The sequence below is a fragment of the Leucoraja erinacea genome, chromosome 3, assembly GCF_028641065.1.
Source record: "Leucoraja erinacea ecotype New England chromosome 3, Leri_hhj_1, whole genome shotgun sequence".
NCBI classification, from domain to species: Eukaryota; Metazoa; Chordata; class Chondrichthyes; order Rajiformes; family Rajidae; genus Leucoraja; species Leucoraja erinaceus.
Window position 1 is genome coordinate 73918455 of NC_073379.1, and position 21680 is coordinate 73940134.

The window sequence follows — 21680 nt, forward strand, 5'->3', positions numbered from 1 at the left end:
CTGCAGTTCCACTTCCATTGGAAACCCTCATAAATGATGGACCTAATACATTCATCAGTTTAATCAGAAGATGCATGGTTTAATTAAGATGCACAGACGACTTTTGATTCTGTTCATCATTTACTCAGATTGTGGTCTGGGTGCCTGGTTTCATAACCTTAACACAAAATTGCAGTTTTCAATTAACTCGTACTCAACATATTTTGTAGGGAAAATGGCCAGGTCATTTTTTTTCCTTCAGTTTTGTGCCATTTTTCATTTATCTTTCAACAATATCTCAACAATGAAGAAAAAAAAAGGCAATTTCCCAATGGTTTATCCAAACTGTCATAAAATTACAAAGGTTATTAAAGCAGGCTAAACTTTAGTGGAACGGAGTTGATTAACATTACTTAAGAGTTATAGAGTGAAGCCCAGAAATTGGAGTTGGGTCACATCAGCCACAATCTAATTAGTTCAAGGGGATAACTGATATCTACAGTAAAAACTGTTCAAATTACATCCCTTAAATACCAAAGTTTTTAATCTAAGGAAATGACGCACCACATTTTCTTGGAGAGCTTGTTTACCATTAATGTGACATGCCGCTAAAATGCCGTGAAAATTAAATGGATAGGAACTGCCAGTGACTGCAAATGTGCAGTTACGCATAAAACCTTAGTTAAATTAAAGTTCCTGTCCATTTTGCTACGAAACACCCGTATATTGCCAACAAATGTTTGGATTTGCAGTAATTACCCACTGGACATGTAGAAACACAGTTACTGTTAATACCATAGTCATGAGGATAGCATTTTGATTGTCAATTGTAATGTTTTAGTTTTTAGTTAAGTTTAGAGACACAGCGTAAAAACACGGCCTTTTGCCCACTGAGTCCATGCCAATCATTGATCACCCATACGCTAGTTTTGTATTTTCCCACTTTCATATCCTACACACTCGGTGCAATTTACAGATGCCAATTAATCTACAAATCTGCACGTCTTTCGAATGTGGGATGAAACGAACACCTGTAGAAAACCTACGTGGTCACAAGGTGAAAGTACAAACTGTATAGACAGCGTGCATAGTCGGGATCGAACCCTTATTTCTGGCGCTGTGAGGCAGCAGCTAGCTATACTGCAAGAATTGAATTTGTATTCTGCGATATTTTTTATCTATTTAGGTTGTTTTCCTTAGCTATCCTTATTCTTGATTATGCATGTTGTATTCTTTGCTTAAAGGTAAGAAATACAAATGTTGGGGTTTACTTTCCAAAGAACTATAATTAAATTCATTTTCAAGGTCAAACCAAAAATAAAATACAATGCCAGAATTTAATTTTCCTTTTTGTGTGGAGCTGCAGTGGGCAATTTGCGGATAAGGTGTGATTCCTTGTGTTTTATCATATTAATATATTGAATTTCGTTAAAGTAAACTCACCATCTGCAGTAAATTTCTGGTTTAAATTATTCGTCAGTTTATATTTAATGAGGAAACTAATTTCTTTGTAAATGCACCTAGCTGTTTTTTTTATCACAGCTTATAACACCAAAATGCTCTTCCTGTCTCCAATATGTTATTTATTTTAGAATATTTAATGATTGATTTGAATTTGCAGAAAGAACGAAGAAAGACATGACAGCCAAGGGGTCAACTGGGATGGAAATAATATTATCAACACTTGAGGTAAAAGTTTTTCCTATTCCTTCAAATACTTTTGTAAATAATCTTTACACGTTGGATTCTATTGTTGGAAAGAGTTTCACACTATCAAAAAAATAATTTGTTGTTCTGTTCCTACAGAGATGAATGTAAAAATTAGAACCCTCATTGCATCTATAACCCTCTGTGGAGGAATATGACTCGAACAGTAAATTAATGCCTTTGAATTTCAATTTAAATGGCTGACCCTAAGTTCTGAGGTCTTCAGATTGGGGAAACTACTGTCAGTTTCTCTCAAAATCAGATCTTTCAATGAAGACACCTCTCATTCTTCTAGACTGCAGAGAAAGTAGCCCAGTCCTACTCCATTTTCTTTGTCATGGGACAATATCCACATTTCAAGATTAAATTTGGTAACTTTGAGTCACTCCAATGCAACTTCTATCCTTCTTTGGATATAGAGATGCTAAGTGCACACAGTATTCCATGTGTGATCTTGCCAACCCAACAACCCCCCCCCCCCCCCTTCCCTCATACACACATATGAGCAAAAAACATTTTTTTTGTTTGCAAATGCCCTTGAAGTAATTACCCTGTACCAACATGTTAACTATCTGCACACTATCACATCTGAATCTCTCAGACATTTTAACATTATTCAAAAATAACTTTTTTCTATTTTTTCTAGCACATTTCAAATTGTTCACATTATGGCCTGCTGCATATTTGTGTAACTAAGACATCCTGTATGAATCCCTTTGAAACTCATGAATTCCTGTTCGTAATTCACTGCATTGTCCGCAATCAATGCACTAAACGCAATTCTTGCATCTTAATTGATCCTTCCAGTACCCCACTAATAACTGTCTGTAAATGTGAAAAAGTCTGTACTCCTCTAGTTTCCATCTTCTATCAATTTTCTACTCCTAATATTTTACCCTGATCTTGACAACACTATTTAGTGTCAATGTTTTCACATGGCTTTCGAAAGTACATAAGTGGTACACAATTTTTACCTGGTAATTTGTTGCCCAATAAAGTATATTAAATTGGTCTCTTATTCCCATATGTTTTTCTCGTGAGCCATGAAGAGATTATTTTATTGTCAAGTTTTTATTCCTCAAAGAAATATACATCTTTTCAAAATTATGAAATATTTATTTAAATTGTTATTTTAATTTCCCTGTAAATCTTTAAACTAATTTCCCAGTACACTGTAGCCTATTCCTTCTTCATACCTTTTTTTTGTTTTAAATTAAACTGTGCTGCACAATTTTATTTTAGTTTATCTCTAAACTAAACTAATTAACTAAAATTATTTTATATTGTGCCCTTCATTCCTCAAATTGTTAATGAAATTCTTTCCATGCTTCAGTGGTCTGGTTTTCTTTCTACAACCCATTCCCAATATAACTACAATGGGTTTAGAGAATTTGTCCTAATCTCGTGAGTTACTGAGATCACTCACGAGTTGCAGAAAGCGTGTTTATTTGGCCACAAGATGAACCTGCTACAGTTCTTGCAATGGAATAAAATCCATCCAAAAGATCTCGACTGTTTACTATTTCATTAAATCTCTTATCTTTTTTAATTAAATAGATTGTTTTTGTGCCAATATGGCAATGCAGTTATGCACTCAAATTCTGAAGTGCGGTTTTAATCCACAGGTTTCTGATTGAGACTTGTCTCTGGTATCATGCATTGTTTTTCTTTCAATATAATAATTGATCTTAAAATCAGAATATCTTAAATGAAGCAACATTGCAATTTACAATATCACTCCAGAGATTTCTCTCTGGTGGGTTGCTCCTACTTGACTTACCTTGAGAAGTTGATCTTACCATAGAGAAATCTACGGGCTGGAGGGCGCTGTGCAACCAGGGCAACACGGTGGCGCACCTGGTAGAACTGCTGCCTCTCAGCACCAGTTATCCAGGTTCAATTCTGACCTCGGGTGCTGTCCATGAGGAGTTTGCACGTTCTCACTGTAGGTTTCCCTCGGATGCTTCAGTTTTCTCCCAAATACCAAAAGATGTGCTAGTTAGTTGTTTAAATAGCCTCTGTAAATTGCCCTTAACGTGTAGGGAGTGAGTGTGAAAGTGTGATAATACAGAACTGGTGTGAGTGGGTGATTAATGATTGGCCACGCTGTATCTCAAAACTAAACCAAACAAAAGGAAAGGGAGCCACCAACTTTGAATGCATCCAATAGGAGATGATGAAAGTGATTGCAGGATCCAGACAATCTGTTAACACATGGACGAGTTGCTGCTGTCAGACCCCATCAGAGCCCCACAAGTTATTCTACCCAAGCTGCAGCCCTGAGCTCCACAAATCAGGTTGGAGCAGTCTCTACTCTCGCCCCACCCATCTAACAACAGTCCTCACACAGGCAGCAATTGCACACTGCCACAATAGTTTGCCCACACCAAACTCTGCAGTGATGTGACCATTGCTTCATTGCTGTTGGACCACCAATGAGAGGTCCATATCCTTGTCATGTTACTGGCACAGCTAAAATGTTCCTTTTTAAGCACAGGAGGTATCTAATTGTTATTCTTTGGATTCCAGTACTATAACATGTCCCTTTTCTGTGGGGCAGCACAAAGTGGGATGTTACTATATTTTACGTTAGAAATGCTGCTGTAATGTTAAGGAAATTATGGAAAGCTTAATGATGCTAGTACAATTTAAAGATATGACTACTGCCTCTCAAAGATGTGTTGTTGTCAAGGGTGACTTAGCTTGGTGTGTCAACATAATTGCTATAAGATTATTTATTTGCACTTGTTCTTGTTCTGAATCCCTCTCAACCTTCCATCCCAATAGCCATCAAGATGTATTCCTTAGCAGTCCTTCAATACAGGCATCTAATCTCCAGATTTAATTACTTTATCACCAATGGTCGTAATTTCTGCTGGTAAAGCCCTAAGCTTTGGAATTTCTCCCCTTAGTTCATAAATCATTGGAGCAGAATTAGGTCAATCGGTCCATTGAGTCTAATCTGCCATTCAATTATGGCTAATTTATCATCTCCTCTCAACCCCCTTCTCCTGCCTTCTCCCCATCTCCTTTGACACCCTTATTAATAAAGTATCTGTCAAGCTCCGCTTTAAAAATACCCAAAGACTTGGTCTCCATAGCAGTCTGCGGCAATGAATTCCACAGATTCACTACCCTCTGGCTAAATAAATTCCTCCTCATCTCCATTCTAAAGGTACATCCTCTTATTCTGAGGATGTATTCAGTGCCCTCTGGTCTTAGACACTTCCACTGGTGAACACATCTTCTCCACATCCACTCTATCCAGGTCTTTCATTATTCAGTAAAGCCCCTGTCCCACTTACGTGTCCTTGGCTCGCTAATTACGCGACCTCGTGGTCGCGTTGAGGCATGACTTGATGCGTCCGCACAGCCATCTGGAGTGAGTGACGTCATTTGAAGATGGACGCAAAATGCAGGAGTAAGTCATGCAGGAGTAAGTCAGCGGGACCGACAGCATCTCTGGAGAGAAGCAGTGGGTGATGTTTCGGGTCAAGACTCTTCTTCAGTCCGAAAGAAGGGTCTTGACCCGAAATGTCATCCATTCCTTCTCTCCAGAGATGCTGCCGGTCCCGCTGACTTACTCCTGCATTTTGTTTCTATCTTCAATTTTCTTGGCCCTGCTCTGGGAGTAGAAGTGGGGGCGGATCCGGACCGCAACGGCCGTGAGCCCCAGGCCAAGTTCGATGATCATTTGCCTGCTTTTGCTGCTGTTGAAGGCAAGTCGTTGCCTTGGGCCTGTCCCACTTTGGCTGCGATATCGCGCACAACTCCATACCCCTCCACGCTTCTCAGTGGGACCGGCTCCGCACAGCCGCACGATGCTAGTGCGCCTCAACGCGACGACGAGGTCGCGTAATTTGCGTGCCAAGGACAAGTAAGTGGGACAGGGCCTTAAGTTTCAACGAGATCACCCTTCTAAACTCCAGCAGGTACAGGCCCAGAGCCATCAAATACACATCATACATTATCATGGGTCTCTCTATCTCATTACTCTCACCCATTATTATTACTGTTGCTGAAAACCTATCACTTTAGATATCTGTTCTCTTTAAGATGTTCTTGTGGGGATTAATATCCAATTGCATTTGATAATGTTTGTGTGTACGCCTTGGAATATTTATACTATATTGAAGGTTTAACTTGTTCTCATCAAATATTTTAAATTAAAACAATTCTCTATGAATCAAATTATAAAAAAGTTAACTTTTTTTCAATGGTGATCTCCCATGGCAATATTATAGTGGAATAAAATTATGTCTTCATTGGTCTTTCATAGCATATTTAAGATCACTAAAAGACAGAATCTGCTCATACACAGTCAGATGCTTTTGACTGATGGTGAAGAAAAAATAATTTGTTTTTCAGAACTCTCGTGACCAACAAATGACATTGAATATTCTCAACATACTTAATGAATTGGTTTCAGTGGGTGAGTTTGTACAAAAATATATATATACATTTCTGAACTTTGAATTCTCCTTGTATACTATTGCATGGTTGCATTTCTAGCTGGGGTTTGAAAGTGAGAAAGAGAGCTCAATGAGAAAATTATTACCTTACAATAATTCCATATCATAGTGGACACTGCATTATCTACATGGAATGCATTATTTCCCCATCCTGGTTCTGAATATCAGAAGAAAATACAATTGGTTGGTTACTTAAGACATTGTCCAATATGTTAGCTTTAGATGCGGCTAATTACTTTATTTGTTTGATCAGTAAAAAGCAAGGGAATTCATCTTTACACATGTGATCTAGCTATGGATTTTCACATTGCAACAATATATTATTTTTTAATGGCTTCAAAAATTGGTAACTTAATGCAAAAGTTGCTTTTTAATTCTGCAATACTACTTAGTTTGCTTAAAAATACGTAAAATAGCTGAAAACGGCAGACCAAACTATTGAAACACCACTCTTCTTTTTTCATATCCATCTTCCGTGTTTCAAATGTTGACAACGCTGTCATCGTCTGTCCTGAAAAGGACGCAAGCTAATATTTTCAGACCACCAGCTGACATTATTGCCTCTGAAACAACTGCTTCAGCACACCAATGATCAATTGCTCTGCCAGGGTGCATCTTGGCAAACCAGGGGGCAATATTGATATACACAGAGAGCAGGGGTGGGTCTATTGTCAATGCATGAGTTTACACTTTGAGAAATCACACTGAAGAAATCAACGCACTACTAGATTAAAACGTAAGTGATACAGCATACGACTGTGTGAGTTGAAGCACACAAGTATTCCAAACTCAGTGAAAGGAAAAGAATACAAAATGTAGAAGTGATTTGTGGTGAAGCTATGTAATGCACCAGATGAAATTAGTTTGCTAATTTATGTAAATTGGTGCATGTAACTAAGATACCATCATGGTTAAACTTGTTAGTCAAGGGACATAAAGCACAGTACAGACCCTTTGACCCCCAATGTCTCTGCTTAACATAGGCCAAGCTAAACTAATCTCATCTGCCTGCATGTGATCCATACCCCTCTTTTCCCTGCATATCCATATGCCTATCTAAAAGCCTCTTAAACGCCACTATCACATCTGCCACTACCTACCTGGCAGTGCATTCCAGGCACCCACTGCCCTCTGTGTGTAACCAAAAATCATACAGTTTTAAGGTTTTTAAAATTTTAAAATTGCAATTTTGTATCAATCAAACATTGGAAGATGTCAGTTGTATTATTGAACATTCTGTAATCATTGACAAAATGGAGACTCCTGACGGGCACCCGAAAAAGGGACCACATCACCCCGATCCTCTCCACTGGCTCCCTGTGTGGTTCCGTATACATTTCAAGACCCTCCTCTATGTCTACAAAGCCCTCAATGGGCTTGCCCCCTCCTACATTAAAAGTCTTCTCGCCCACCACTCCACCTCCAGGTCCCTGAGATCGGCCGACTTGGGGCTGCTGAATATCCCGCGGTCTAGGCATAAGCTTAGGGGCCACCGCGCCTTTGCGGTTGCAGCTCCTAGACTGTGGAACAGCACCCCCTTCCCATCAGAACTGCCCCCTCCATCGACTCCTTTAAGTCAAGACCAAAAACGTATCTATAGTCCCAAGCCTTTCCTGATGTCCACTGAGCGAGGGCTATATGTATATATGTATGCAGTTTGTTTGTTTATACTATTCAATACTATTGTTATAAGTTATAACAAATGTAAAGCACTTTGGCCAACGAGAGTTGTTTTTTAAATGTGCTATATAAATACTTGTGACTTGACTTGACATGGAAACTCATGTTTCATGGAGAGAGGTAGATTTGAGTTGCTTGCGGTGGTAGGTACTAGATCAGGTGTGGGGAACCTTTTCATGTTGGAATGCCGCATTAAGTTAGCAGTAATCTAATAAGGCCGGATCCAAGGAACTTCAATTAGATATGCTTCAAAATGTACATTATTTTGCTAAAATAGCCCTCATGACTTACTAATGTTTTAATTGTGGCCGTCAGTCGGGGAGGATTATTTCGGTGAATCTTCTTTTACTCTTTGGTATTTTAAATACGTTCATTTTAAGATTAAAATTTAAATAATAAAAGACGTACAAAAACATATTAATAAAAATAAAAGGATTTGTTCTACTAAATTTGGATTCATTCAAAAGGCCGCACTTAATGGCCTAGAAGGCCGCAGGTTCCCCATCCCTGTACAAGATGATAATGAACAGATAGATGGTGAGCAGGAGTGAAAATGAGTCAGTAACTGCGGCAAAATTATTGATAAATTTCCTGTATCAAAAGCCCAAATGCCTTTTTCTCATTAAATGCACACAGTTTAAAGATATAATTAATGGCTTCCAATGTTTGATTGATGTAAAGTTGTTATTCTAATATGTATTAACAAATAAACTTTATCTTGATGTAAGTTTACAATTTCTTTAAGATTTGTTACAAATATTGTTAAGACTTTCTAGCTTATTTGTGCATTAATTTCTGTAGGAATAAACATAAAATAAACAGTATGTTCCAGATAATATAGAGCAAGCGTTTGGATTATTTTCTTCCCTTTTCTCTCATTTTTTTTTCTAGTTTCCATAATCTGAAATTCTGAAGCATCCTTAAATCTCCTATTAGCAGACCCATGCTACCTGATGTTTGAAAACAGTCAATTCAATATCTGTAAAATAAGTCCCATATTTACTGTTTATAAAAACCAACCAGTTAAATATTTCTATGCAAAACATCTATTTTAACTGTGAAGGAGTTCATAAAGTCACTGCTGATTCTGAAATAAATCCAAATCTTCTTGGGTATCCTCCCAGCAGGAATCTGCAAGGAAAAATGAGTCTAATTCCAGTTTCCCCATAACATTATTAAAAGGGAGTAGTTTGACAAAAATAAGATGAATAGAACGTGACAACATCCATGAAATGTTGCAAACTTTCTCAGAGCACCAGAACGGGTCAATGATGCCAAACATGATGTCTACCATTCTCATCCCATTGGCTTAAATTAGGTCTGTATCCTTCTATGCCTTTCCTATCCAATTGACCTTTGTAATTCTATCTGCCTCTACCACGTCTTCACAGTTTACAGTTTAAGGATAAGGGGGAAATCTTTTCGGACCGAGATGAGGAAAACATTTTTCACACAGAGAGTGGTGAATCTCTGGTATTCTCTGCCACAGAAGGTAGTTGAGGCCAGTTCATTGGCTATATTTAAGAGGGAGTTAGATGTGGCCCTTGTGGCTAAAGGGATCAGGGGGTATGGAGAGAAGGCAGGTACAGGATACTGAGTTGGATGATCAGCTATGATCCTATTGAATGGCGGTGCAGGCTCGAAGGGCCGAATGGCCTACTCCTGCACCTATTTTCTATGTTTCTGGTAGCTCATTCCAGATAATCACCACTCTCTATGTGGAAAAGCATACGCCTCAGAACTCCTTTAAATTTCTCCCCTCTCACTCTTAACCTGTACCCTCTATTTCTAGACTCCCCTGTTCTGGGAGAAAGACTATCCTATTGATGTCCTCATAATTTTATAAACCTCTCTGTCACCCCTCAGCTACCAATGTTCCAGAGAGAATAAACACAGCCTATCCAATTTTCCCTTATAAATATAGCCCTCCACACCAGGCAACATCCGGATGAATCTCTTCTGCAGTCTCTCTATTGTTACCATATCTTTCCTGTTGTGTGGCAACCTGAACCGTACACAATACTCCAAATCTGTCTTAATCAATGTATTGTAAAGCTGCAACTCTTGTACTCAATACCTCAAGCTTGCCAAGTTCCTTCTAGTTACTACCCTATCCACCTCTGTCACAGCTTTCAGGAAGCAATGGACTCGCACCCCAAGGTGTCCCTGTACTTCAACACTCCTGAGGTCCATGCCATTTGTTCTACATGTCCCACCAGAATGTATCTTTCTAAAGTGTATTACCTCACTTGCCTCAACAACATTCTACACTAATGATCTTGGAAGGCTGTTGCATCTAATAGCGGCATTCTAATAGTGTCATAGCTTTGAGTTAACAAAAAGGTGGGATAGGGATGGAAAGCAAAGATAAATATGTGTAGAATTAGAATTAGAATTACCTTTATTGTCAGCATCCGGGCCTCTGGCACAAAGACCGGTCCTGTTGCTCAGAAGGATAAGGAAAAGAAGAGGAGGGCAATTGTAATAGGAGACTCTATAGTCAGAGGGTCGGATAGGCGATTCTGTGGACGTAGACAGGAGACCCGGATGGTAGTTTGCCTCCCTGGTGCCAGGGTCAGGGAAGTGTCTGAACGTGTCCAAGAAATCCTGAAATGGAAGGGAGAGGAGCCTGAGGTTGTGGTGCATATAGGTACCAACGACATAGGTAAAAAAAGAGAAGAGGTCCTGAAAGAAGAATTTAGGGAGTTAGGTAGAGAGTTAAGGAGAAGGACTGCAAAGATAACAATCTCAGGATTACTGCCTGTGCCACGCGACAGTGAGAGTAGGAATGGAGCGAGGTGGAGAATAAATGCGTGGATGAGGGACTGGTGCAGTGGGTATGGATTCAAGTTTCTGGATCATTGGGACCTCTCTTGGGGAAGGTGCGACCTGTACAGAAAGGACGGGTTGCACTTGAACTCGAGGGGGACCAATATCCTGGTGGGGAGATTTGCAAAGGCTACTGGGGAGACTTTAAACTAGTATGGTTGGGGGGAGGGACTCGAATTGGGAAAGCTAGCAGTCAGTGTGTAAGGCAGGAGGCAGAGAATGGTAGCACTCTGACCCAAAATGTAGGGGAGAGAAGAAAAAGAAAATAAACAGAGAATAAGAGATGGTGCGTTTCTTAAATGTGTATATTTTAATGCTAGGAGCATTGTAAGAAAGGTGGATGAACTTAGAGCCTGGATTGACACCTGGAACACGAGGGGGAACTTCTTACTCAGGGAGTGGTGGCTGTGTGGAATGAGCTTTCAGTGAAGGTGGTGGAGGCAGGTTCGTTTTTATCATTTAAAAATAAATTGGATAGTTATACGGATGGGAAGGGAATGGAAGGTTATGGTCTGAGCGCAGGTATATGGGACTAGGGGAGAATATGTGTTCGGCACGGACTAGAAGGGTCGAGATGGCCTGTTTCCGTGCTGTAATTGTTATATGGTTATATGGGTGCCACAGGGATCTGTGTTGGGTCCACTGTTGTTTGTCATGTACATCAATGATCTGGATGATGGTGGGGTAAATTGGATTAGTAAGTATGCAGATGATACTAAGGTAGGTGGGGTTGTGGATAATAAAGTAGATTTTCAAAGTCTACAGAGAGATTTATGCCAGTTGGAAGAGTGGGCTGAAAGATGGCAGATGGAATTTAATGCTGATAAGTGTGAGATGCTACATCTTGGCAGGACAAATCAAAATAGGACGTACATGGTAAATGGTAGGGAATTGAAGAATGCAGGTGAACAGAGGGATCTGGGAATAACTGTGCACAGTTCCCTGAAAGTGGAATCTCATGTAGATAGGGTGGTAAAGAAAGCTTTTGGGGTGTGCTGGCCTTTATAAATCAGAGCATTGTATAGAAGTTGGGATGTAATGTTAAAATTGTACAAGGCATTGGTGAGGCCAATTTTGGAGTATGGTGTACAATTTTGGTCGCCTAATTATAGGAAGGATGTCAACAAAATAGAGAGAGTACAGAGGAGATTTACTAGAATGTTGCCTGGGTTTCAGCAACTACAGAGAAAGTTACAGTGAAAGGTTGAACAAGTTAGGGCTTTATTCTTTGGAGCGCAGAAGGTTAAGGGGGGACTTGATAGAGGTCTTTAAAATTATGAGAGGGATAGACAGAGTTGACGTGGATAAGCTTTTCCCACTGAGAGTAGGGAAGATTCAAACAACGGGACATGACTGACTTAAGAATTAAGGGTAACATGAGGGGGAACTTCTTTACTCAGAGAGTGGTGGCTGTGTGGAATGAGCTTCCAGTGAAGGTGGTGGAGGCAGGCTCGTTTTTATCATTTAAAAATAAATTGGATAGTTATATGGACGGGAAAGGTATGGAGGGTTATAGTCTGAACGCAGGTGTATGGGACTAGGGGAGAATACGTGTTCGGCATGGACTAGAAGGGTCGAGATGGCCTGTTTCCGTGCTGTAATTGTTATATGGTTATATGATTATAAGGGGGAATTCCCCCGAAGGGAGAGACAGCAAGCCCCGTTTCAACCCCCCACCCCCAAATAAACACAATTTAAAAATCAAAAACTTAACTAGACAAAGCGAAAAAAAAGCAACACAAAAAAGTAAAAACAAACGGACTGCAGGCGAGCCGCTGCTGCCAGGGCAGCGCTGCCACTTCTGGCATGTTAATTCACATTTGGCATTTGGCATTTCAATAAACTTCCACACACAATTTGTTTGATTGGAAAGGAGCGGCAGATAAAAGAGAATAAATTAATTCTTAATAACACCGAAGACACGTGGAACCGGCCCTTCCAGCTGCTGGAAAAAAATTAACAATGTTTATATAAATCATTGGCTAATCGACCGCCTCATTGACATCAAGGCTGCGTGGATGTCAAGTATCACTTTTAACACATGGCTGACAACACTATCGCTTGCGAGAAATTCACTCCACAATGATCACTGAATCTTTGTGGGATTACTCAGCAGATCAGGCAACATCTGTGAAAAAGGAAATAGCTGACATTTAAGGTTAATTAGAATGGGATTGAGAACAAGTTAGTTTAGGTGGAGGAGGATAATGGGTAAAAGAAAGGGAATATCTCTGATAGACCGAGTCTGGGTGACCTAATGTGGCAATTAAGGAGCTGTTAAGATAAAATTGAACTACTTTATTCATGTAAGGTATGGCTGTGGGAGATGCTGCAAGCTGACTATACCTAAAAGGAAAATTGATAAACTGAGCCAACAAAGAAATCCATTAATTCTGAGAGAAGTAGAAAGAAAGAGCAAATGATCTAACATTGGATAATTCGTTATTGATTCCTGCACATTGCATTACCAGACAGAAAATGAGGTATTGTTTCTAAAGTTTGCAATGGGGCCCCCTTGTTTCAATGCTGGCAACCATGGACAGAAAGGTCAGAGAGGTAGTAGCTCCTTTATTGTAGGGGAGACTACATGGTGAATACCAAAAGCAGGACACTAGGTTGAAAGAAGTGTGGGGGAATCACTATTTCATCCAGAAATCCTATTTGGATCTCTGGATGGTGGAAAAAGAAGGGGTGCAAGGACAAGTATTGCACCTCCTGCGATTACATGGGAACGTGCCATACAATGGGAAGTTGGAGGTGGGGAGGAAAGAAGTGGGCAATCCGTTTGAAATGCTGAACATGTAACATGTATTCAATATTCAGGAGGGATGGACAGAAAGGAAAAGGAGGCGGGGTAGCGTTGCTGGTTAGAGAAGAGATTAACTCAATAGAAAGGAAGGACATTAGCTTGGAGGATGTGGAGTCGATATGGGTAGAGCTGCGAAACACTAAGGGGCAGAAAACGCTAGTGGGAGTTGTGTACCGGCCACCTAACAGTGGTAGTGGAGTTGGGAATGGCATCAAACAGGAAATTTGAAATGCGTGCAACAAAGGTAAAACAATTATAATGGGTGACTTCAATCTACATATAGATTGGGTGAATCAAATTGGCAGGGGTGCTGAGGAAGAGGATTTCTTGGAATGTATACGGGATAGTTTTCTAAACCAACATGTAGAAGAACCAACGAGAGAGCAGGCTATTCTAGACTGGGTATTGAGTAATGAGGAAGGGTTAGTTAGCAGTCTTGTTGTGCGTGGCTCCTTGGGCAAGAGTGACCATAATATGGTTGAGTTCTTCATTAGGATGGAGAGTGACATTGTTAATTCAGAAACAAGGGTCCTGAACTTAAAGAAAGGTGACTTTGAGGGTATGAGGCGTGAATTGGCCAAGATAGACTGGCAAATGATTCTTAAAGGGTTGACGGTGGATATGCAATGGAAGGCATTTAAAAACTGCATGGATGAACTACAACAATTGTTCATCCTAGTTTGGCAAGAGAATAAATCAGGGAAGGTAGTGCATCCGTGGATAACAAGGGAAATCAGGGATAGTATCAAAATAAAAGATGAAGCGTACAAATTAGCCAGAAAAAGCAGCTTACCAGAGGACTGGGAGAAATTCAGAGTCCAGCAGAGGACGACAAAAGGCTTAATTAGGAAAGGGAAAATAGATTATGAAAGAAAACTGGCAGAGAACATAAAAACTGACTGCAAAAGTTTTTATAGATATGTGAAGAGGAAAAGATTAGTTAAAACAAATGTAGGTCCCTTGCAGTCAGAAACAGGCGAATTGATCATGGGGAACAAGGACATGGCAGACCAATTGAATAACTACTTTGGTTCTGTCTTCACTAAGGAAGACATAAATAATCTGCCGGGAATAGCAAGGGACCGGGGATTAAATGAGATGGAGGAACTGAGTGAAATCCAGGTTAGCCAGGAAGTGGTGTTGGGTAAATTGAATGGATTAAAGGCCGATAAATCCCCAGGGCCAGATAAGTTGCATCCCAGAGTACTTAAGGAAGTAGCCGCAGAAATAGTGGATGCATTAGTGATAATTTTTCAAAACTCTTTAGATTCTGGAGTAGTTCCTGAGGACTGGAGGGTAGCTAATGTAACCCCACTTTTTACAAAGGGAGGGAGAGAGAAAATGGGGAATTACAGACCAGTTAGTCTAACATCGGTAGTGTGGAATTCTGGAGTCAGTTATTAAAGATGAGATAGCAGCACATTTGGAAAGTGGTGAATTCATTGGAAAAATTCAACATGGATTTATGAAAGGTAAATCATGTTTTATGTCTGATAGAAGCAAAGAAACGTTTTGAAAAGTGATTTTGAAATGAAATCTAGGCTAATGTCCAGAAAGCTATATTCATCTGTACATAAAATCTGACGTTTACTTGGATTACATTTGCAAAGTAAAACAGTCAATTATATATTTTTTAAACAAGTAATTTTTATCTTTCCAGGTGGAGGACGCAGGGGTAGCATCTTGGTATCCAAAGGAGGGAGTCAGATTCTGCTTCAATTGCTATCTAGTGCCAGTAAAGATATACCACCAAATGAAGAGATTATGGTGCAACTACATTCCATTCTGGCAAAGATTGGACCAAAAGGTGTGTTTTTTTTAATTGAACTAAGCATGAAGATGCATTAGCTCAAAGAAAATATCTATTTGACCACCATGTTTCCATGTTAAGTATTGGGCATGATCTTTTAAAACACTATTTTCATAGAAACATAGAAAATAGGTGCAGGAGTAGGCCATTCGGCCCTTTGAGCCTGCACCGCCATTCAATATGATCATGGCTGATCATCCAACTCAATATCCTGTAACTGCCTTCTCTCCATACGCCCTGATCCCTTTAGCCCCAAGGGCCACATCTAACTCCCTCTTAAATATAGCCAATGAACTGGCCTCAACTACCTTCTGTGGCAGAGAATTCCAGAGATTCACCACTCTCTATGCGTGAAAAATGTTTTCCTTATCTCGGTCCTAAAAGATTCCCCCCTTATCCTTAAACTGTGACCCTTTGTTCTAGACTTCCCCAACATCGGGAACAATCTTCCTGCATCTAGCCTGTCCAACCCCTTAAGAATTTTGTAAGTTTCTATAAGATCTTCTAATCCTCAATCTTCTAAATTCTCTAATCCTTCTCTGTACTCCCTCTATGGCAAGATTGTCTTTCCCCAGAATGTCTTTCCTCGGATTTAATTCATGCAGTATGGCAGCAAACAAGAGGATAATTAATAAGTTTATTGGCTTCATGCTTATAAGCCCATGGAGTACCTTTTTGTGTTTCATGATGCAACAGGATCTCACAAATAGAACCAAATAGGTCATATTAAAGTAGTCTTAAGGTTATCTTACTTTGGCTGTTTTATGGCTGTGAAGCATGCCTTGAAGCTATCTGACCCAAAATCCATATCCTTCTATAGTTTCGAACATTTAAGCATGTTAAATTGCCATCTGCACCGGGAACAGGACAATGAATTTCTTTCTAGTTGCAGGTTTACAGACTCAATAATACGACAAACAAAGATGTATTATCAGTAATAGTAGGTAACCTGACTGTAAAAGTGCAAACAGTTGTAAGTATGCAACCAAAACAAAATATTATTTAAGATCATTGCTGAAGTTGAATTATGGCTGGAGTTGTGCATTGGGATTCAGGAGCTTGATGGTTGATTGGAAGAAGCTTTTCCTGAATGGTCATGGTTTATGGGTTTGTGTATCTTCCCCCCCCCCCCCCCCCAATGGTAGCAGTGAGATGAGAGCATGGCCAGGGTGGTGTGGGTCTATGACAGGCACGTGCCGTGAGTAATTACTCAGGGTAGGCAGTCAGTCGGCTTTAAAAAAAAAATCAAACCACGCATGCGCAGATTGTTCTCTCCTTAAAAATAAAAACAGTAACAATTTAATTTTCCCAAGGCTTCCTAGTCTCCTTTATTCTGAATTACTGAATGGGTGGGGGGTTTAGGGTGATGGCAGGTGAAGAGATGGTGGGAAAAACGGGAGCACAGGGACAAGTTGAATCAGTTGTCATCTAATTGAATGACAACACTTGTTCAAGGGACCAATTGGGGGGACAGTTCCTTTCACAGCGTGTGGAGAGTCTGTGCCAGGGGTAAAGTTGTGGGGAGGGCAGGAGTGTTGAGAAGGAAGGGGTCGGGGATAATGCCAGTAACTCACTCACTGCTGTCGCAGCTCTCCGGGCGCGAAGCCACCGCATTGTAGCCGGGGATAGAAGCAACTCAGGGAGCTGCGAATGGCCGCCGGGACCCGACATCAGAACTTGCCGCCACTTCAACGCCTTCTGCCGGCCCGCTCACCTCTGGCAGTGCTTTCCGTCTGAACACCTCTCACCTGCCGCTCGCTCATGTCATCTGCTTCCTGCAAATCCTTACATTAAATTCCCACAGCGGCAGGAGAGAGGTTTTTAGATGGAGAGCTGCCAGAGGTGAGCAGGGGCCAGCAGAAGGCGCTGAGGTGGCGGCCAGTTCCGCTGTCCGGCCGGCGGTGCTCTGCTCGCTCTTCCCCCCCCCCCCCCCCCCCCCCCCCCGGCCACAATGCGGTGACTCCGTGCAAGGGGCGTCGCAAATGGGTTACTGGTATAAACCAGATCCCCTCCTTCACAACGCCCCTACCCTTCCCGCAACTTTACTCCGGGCCAGACTCCCCAGACACTGTGAAAGGAGCTCTCCCCCCCCCCCCACACCCCGGGAAATACTGTATTTAAAAACATCACCAAGAAATGTACTTACCACATCATTGGTACACGAGCTCTCTCTGTTTCCTAAGATACACTTAAAATAATGCCAATCCATATTTGAAAACCCCGCCAAGAAACTAGCGCTGCGCATGGGCAGTAGGCTGCTGCGCATGCTCAGTGCTGCAAAGGCAGAATTTCAGCTGCCTTCAGCCCCGCTTGAAATTGATGGCTTCCAGCAGCGCTGACGGCACGTGGGCTGCACAGACCTTCAAGGGTTACAAGCGCTGCTGATGAAGGCACGGAGAATTATGTCTACCTAAGAGATCGATCTCTTAGATAGGCATAATTCTCCCATGCCTTTACTATTTATATTTAGTAATTACCATGTTATAATTTTAGTCAGGGTAGGCAGTGCTTACCTTGCCTACTCTGACGGCACGTGCCTGGTCTATGATAATATTGACTTCCATTTTGAGGCAGTACTTTCTGTTAATCATTTCAAAGGTGGGGAGTTCAATGCTCATGAGCAACCAGGCAATGCCCATCACCTTCTGCACCCTTCTTCGTTCTTGTGCATTCGAGTTAACAAACTAAGCTATGGTGCAACCAGTCTATATGCTCTTTAATGTACCCCTGTAGAAGTCTGATTATAGTATTTGGTGTACTACCAATTCTCCTCAGTCTTTGAAGGAAGTAGAGGCGTTGATGAGTTTTTTATGTCATTGTATCAATGTGCTGGGTCTAGGACAGATCTTCAGAGATATGTTTTCCTGGAACTTGAAACTGCTGACACTCTTCATTGCCATCCTTTCGATGAAGATGCTTTTCCTTCCTGAAATCTATAATTCGCTGTTTATCTGTGGTTCTGGGAGGCAAATTGTAGGGGGTCCATGTCCTGACTAATAAAGTAGGAGTTGGTGTGCATCATAACTAACCTCTGAAAGCAGTTCATTACAACAGACATGAGTGTCACTGAGGCATGTCACCAAGTTGGACCATTTAAGAATGATTTTTGGAATGTGGCCAGGTACACCATTAAGCCCACCCTTATGAAGGATGTGCCATTGGCCGCAGTAACTGAGATCACGGTGTAATCGGGATGGGGGGGGGGGTGCGGGCCTGTGAAGGAACATTGGTGTTCTCCCTTTCGAAGTGAGCAGGAAAGCATTGAGGAATGATGCATCATTGTTACTCAGACTCAGAGACAAGAAAGCAGGGCCTTCGGCCCAACATGCCCACATTGACCAACATGCCCCATCTACACCAGTCCCACCTGCTTGTGGATGACCCATATCCTTCTAAACCTAATGTTCAAGAAGGAACTGCAGATGCTGGAAAATCGAAGGTACACAAAAATGCTGGAGAAACTCAGCCGGGGGCAGCAGCATCTATGGAGCGAAGGAAATAGGTGACGTTTCGGGCTGGAACCCTTCTTCAGACTGATAGGGGGTGGCGGGGAGAAGGAAGGAAAAAGGGGAGGAGACTAAGCGGAGGTTGGGCTATTGTTTCGCTGAACACCTCCGTTCGGTCCGCAAGAACCTACCTGACCTCCCGGTGGCTCAGCAATTCAACTCCCCCTCCCATTCCCAATCCGACCTCTCTGTCCTGGGTCTCCTCCATTGCCAGAGTGAGCAACACTGGAAATTGGAGGACCAGCACCTCATATTTCACTTGGGGACCCTGCATCCGTGGGCATGAACATCGAATTCTCCCAATTTTGTTAGCCCTTGATGTCTCCTCCCCATCCTTAGCCCTCGAGCTGTCTCCTCCCATCCCCCCGCCCTCGGGCTCCTCCTTCTCCCCTTTTTCCTTCCTTCTCCCCGCCACCCCCTATCAGTCTGAAGAAGGGTTTTGGCCCGAAACGTTACCTATTTCCTTCGCTCCATAGATGCTGCTGCACCCGCTGAGTTTCTCCAGCTTTTTTGTGTACCTTCCTTCTAAACCTATCCTATTTAAATGTATATTTTAATTTCACATTTAATCCGTACATTTTAAACATTGTGATTATACCTGCCTCAACTACCTCCTCTGACAGTTCGTTCCATATACCCACCACCCTTTGTGTAAAGAATAAAGCTGCACCTCAGCTTCTTATTAAATTTCCCCCCCACTCAGCTTAAACCTATGTTCTCTTCTTGATTCAATTAATCTGGAAAAAAGACTGCATTTACCCTATCTGTTATTCTCATGATCATATACACCTTACAAGATCACCCCTCATTCCCTTGAGCTCCAGAGGATAAAGTCCTAGTCTGCGACCCTGTAGCTCAGGCCCTCAATCTCGTAAATCTTGTCTGCACCCTTTCCAGCTTCATCTTTCCTATAACATGGTGCCCAAAACTCAACATAATACTCCAAATGTGGCCTCATTGATGTCTTGTACAACTGTAACATACCCTCCCAACTTCTATACTCAATACTCTGACTGATGAAGGCCAATGTGACAAAACCCTTCTTGACCCGTCCTCGCGGCCTATCAGCGGGCTTGGAGCGCCGTTTCCTGGCGGGGACCGCCCAGCACCTCGGCCTCGGTGGCGGCACAGCGCTGGAGCGCTATCGTGGAGCGGAGCGGGCGATGCCTTGCCTGGGTCGCCGCGCTGGATCGACGCGCTGGAGCTCCGGTGAGCTGAGACCGCCGAGTTCAACACCTCCGGGCTGCGGGTCTGCGGAGCGGGCGGCGGCGCCGATTTCAACATCGGGAGCCTGGGAGCTCCAAACCGGCGCGGCCTTGTCGGCTTCAGAAGCCGCGGTCACCAGTCAGGAAGCGGCCGTTCCAGGTGGCCCAGCCGCTGAGTGGACTCTCCCGACGCCGGGGCAACACCACCCGGTGAGAACGGCCAGGAACATCGGGCCTCCGTAGAGGCAACTGCGGTGGCCTCAATAGGCCTGACTTTGGGTGAACTTCGGGTTGGGGACTGGACATTGTGCCTTCCCCCACAGTGGTATCCATTGTGGGGGGATGATTTTTTGTCTGTACGTAATCCTGTTAGTCTTTGTCCAAGATGGCTGCCATGAAGAGAGAGTGGACGCTGGCGCGCTTTAGCTGCCGCTGCTCTCTCTTCACATTGTGTTTTTGATTTTTTGTTTTTGGACTGAATTCTGTTTTTAATTTGTGTTTCTGTGATGTCTTTATTATTTATTTTATTCTGATTATATGTTTTTTTATTCCTGTTAATCTTTGTAAGGTGTCCTTGAGATGTCTGAAAGGTGCCCAAAACTAAAATTTATTATTATTATTATTATTTGTGATTGACCATTTTCAAAGAACTATATACCTGCACACTTAAATCCCTCTATTCTATAACACTCCCTAATTCCTAGCATTCACAGTGTAGACTTGCCCTGGTTAAAGCCCTGTCCCATGGTACGAGTTCATTCCAAGAGCTCTCCTGAGTTTAAAAAAAAATCAAACTCGTGGTAAGCACGGAGAATGAACATAGCGGGTATGTCAGAACTCGGGGACGTCTCTTAGCGGCTCGTAACACTAACGGCAGGTACTCGTGAAGACTCGTAAGCACGGGAAGACTCATGAAGATTTTTTAACATGTTGAAAAATGTCCACGATAGCCCCGAGTACCGACGAGTGGCCATTACCGTAAATCGTAATCTAAGTTCGAATCAGGGCAAACTCGGGAGAACTCTTGGAATGAACTCTTACCGTGAGACAGGGCTTTTAGACTTCCCAAAATGTAGCACCTTGCACTTATCTGTATTAAACTCCATTAATCCTGCTGCAACACCATCTTTGCAATCTGTAATACTACACACTTTAGTGTACTCTCCAAACTTACTAATTGTGCCTTGTATGTTCTCATCCAGATCATTGATAACAAACAGCAATGGTCCCAGTACTGAACCCTGATGCACACCACTAGTCACAGTCCTCCGGGCCGAAAAGCAACCTTCCACCATCATCCTCTGCTTCCTTCCATGAAGCTAATTTTCCATCCAGTCAGCTATCTCTCCTTGGATCCCATGCAATGTAACCTTCCAGAGCAGCCTATCATGCAGATCCTTGTCAAATATGTTTCTAATTTGCCTCAATTTCTCGACAATGCTGCTCTCCAGATCGATACTCATCTCCAGCACAACTTTGTTTGTTGTCACTTCATTCAGATCAGCACTTCCCACAATATTGATATGGACAAACCAATCACAAATGATAATACCTGTATTACATTTTTACTTTATCTACTTCTTGATTTCCAATAATTTCATCTGAAGAAGACTTTGGCCATTTTCTTTCAGTCTCTGGAATAATCTATACCTTTGCTATTGACTGCCATCATATTCCTGGGTC

At 41.9% G+C, this 21680-nt stretch overlaps 1 protein-coding gene across 5 annotated transcripts in view; it reads left to right on the forward strand.

Moving 5' to 3' along the window:
- agtpbp1 (ATP/GTP binding carboxypeptidase 1) overlaps positions 1 to 21680 on the forward strand; it is a 217711-nt gene that overhangs the window by 78253 nt on the left and 117778 nt on the right. For all 5 annotated transcript variants that reach the window (XM_055632933.1, XM_055632934.1, XM_055632935.1 and 2 more), the window contains 3 exons: positions 1601 to 1668; positions 6055 to 6118; positions 15137 to 15283. In XM_055632933.1, the coding sequence (XP_055488908.1) occupies positions 1601 to 1668; positions 6055 to 6118; positions 15137 to 15283 (279 nt within the window). The remainder of the gene's footprint in view (positions 1 to 1600; positions 1669 to 6054; positions 6119 to 15136; positions 15284 to 21680) is intronic.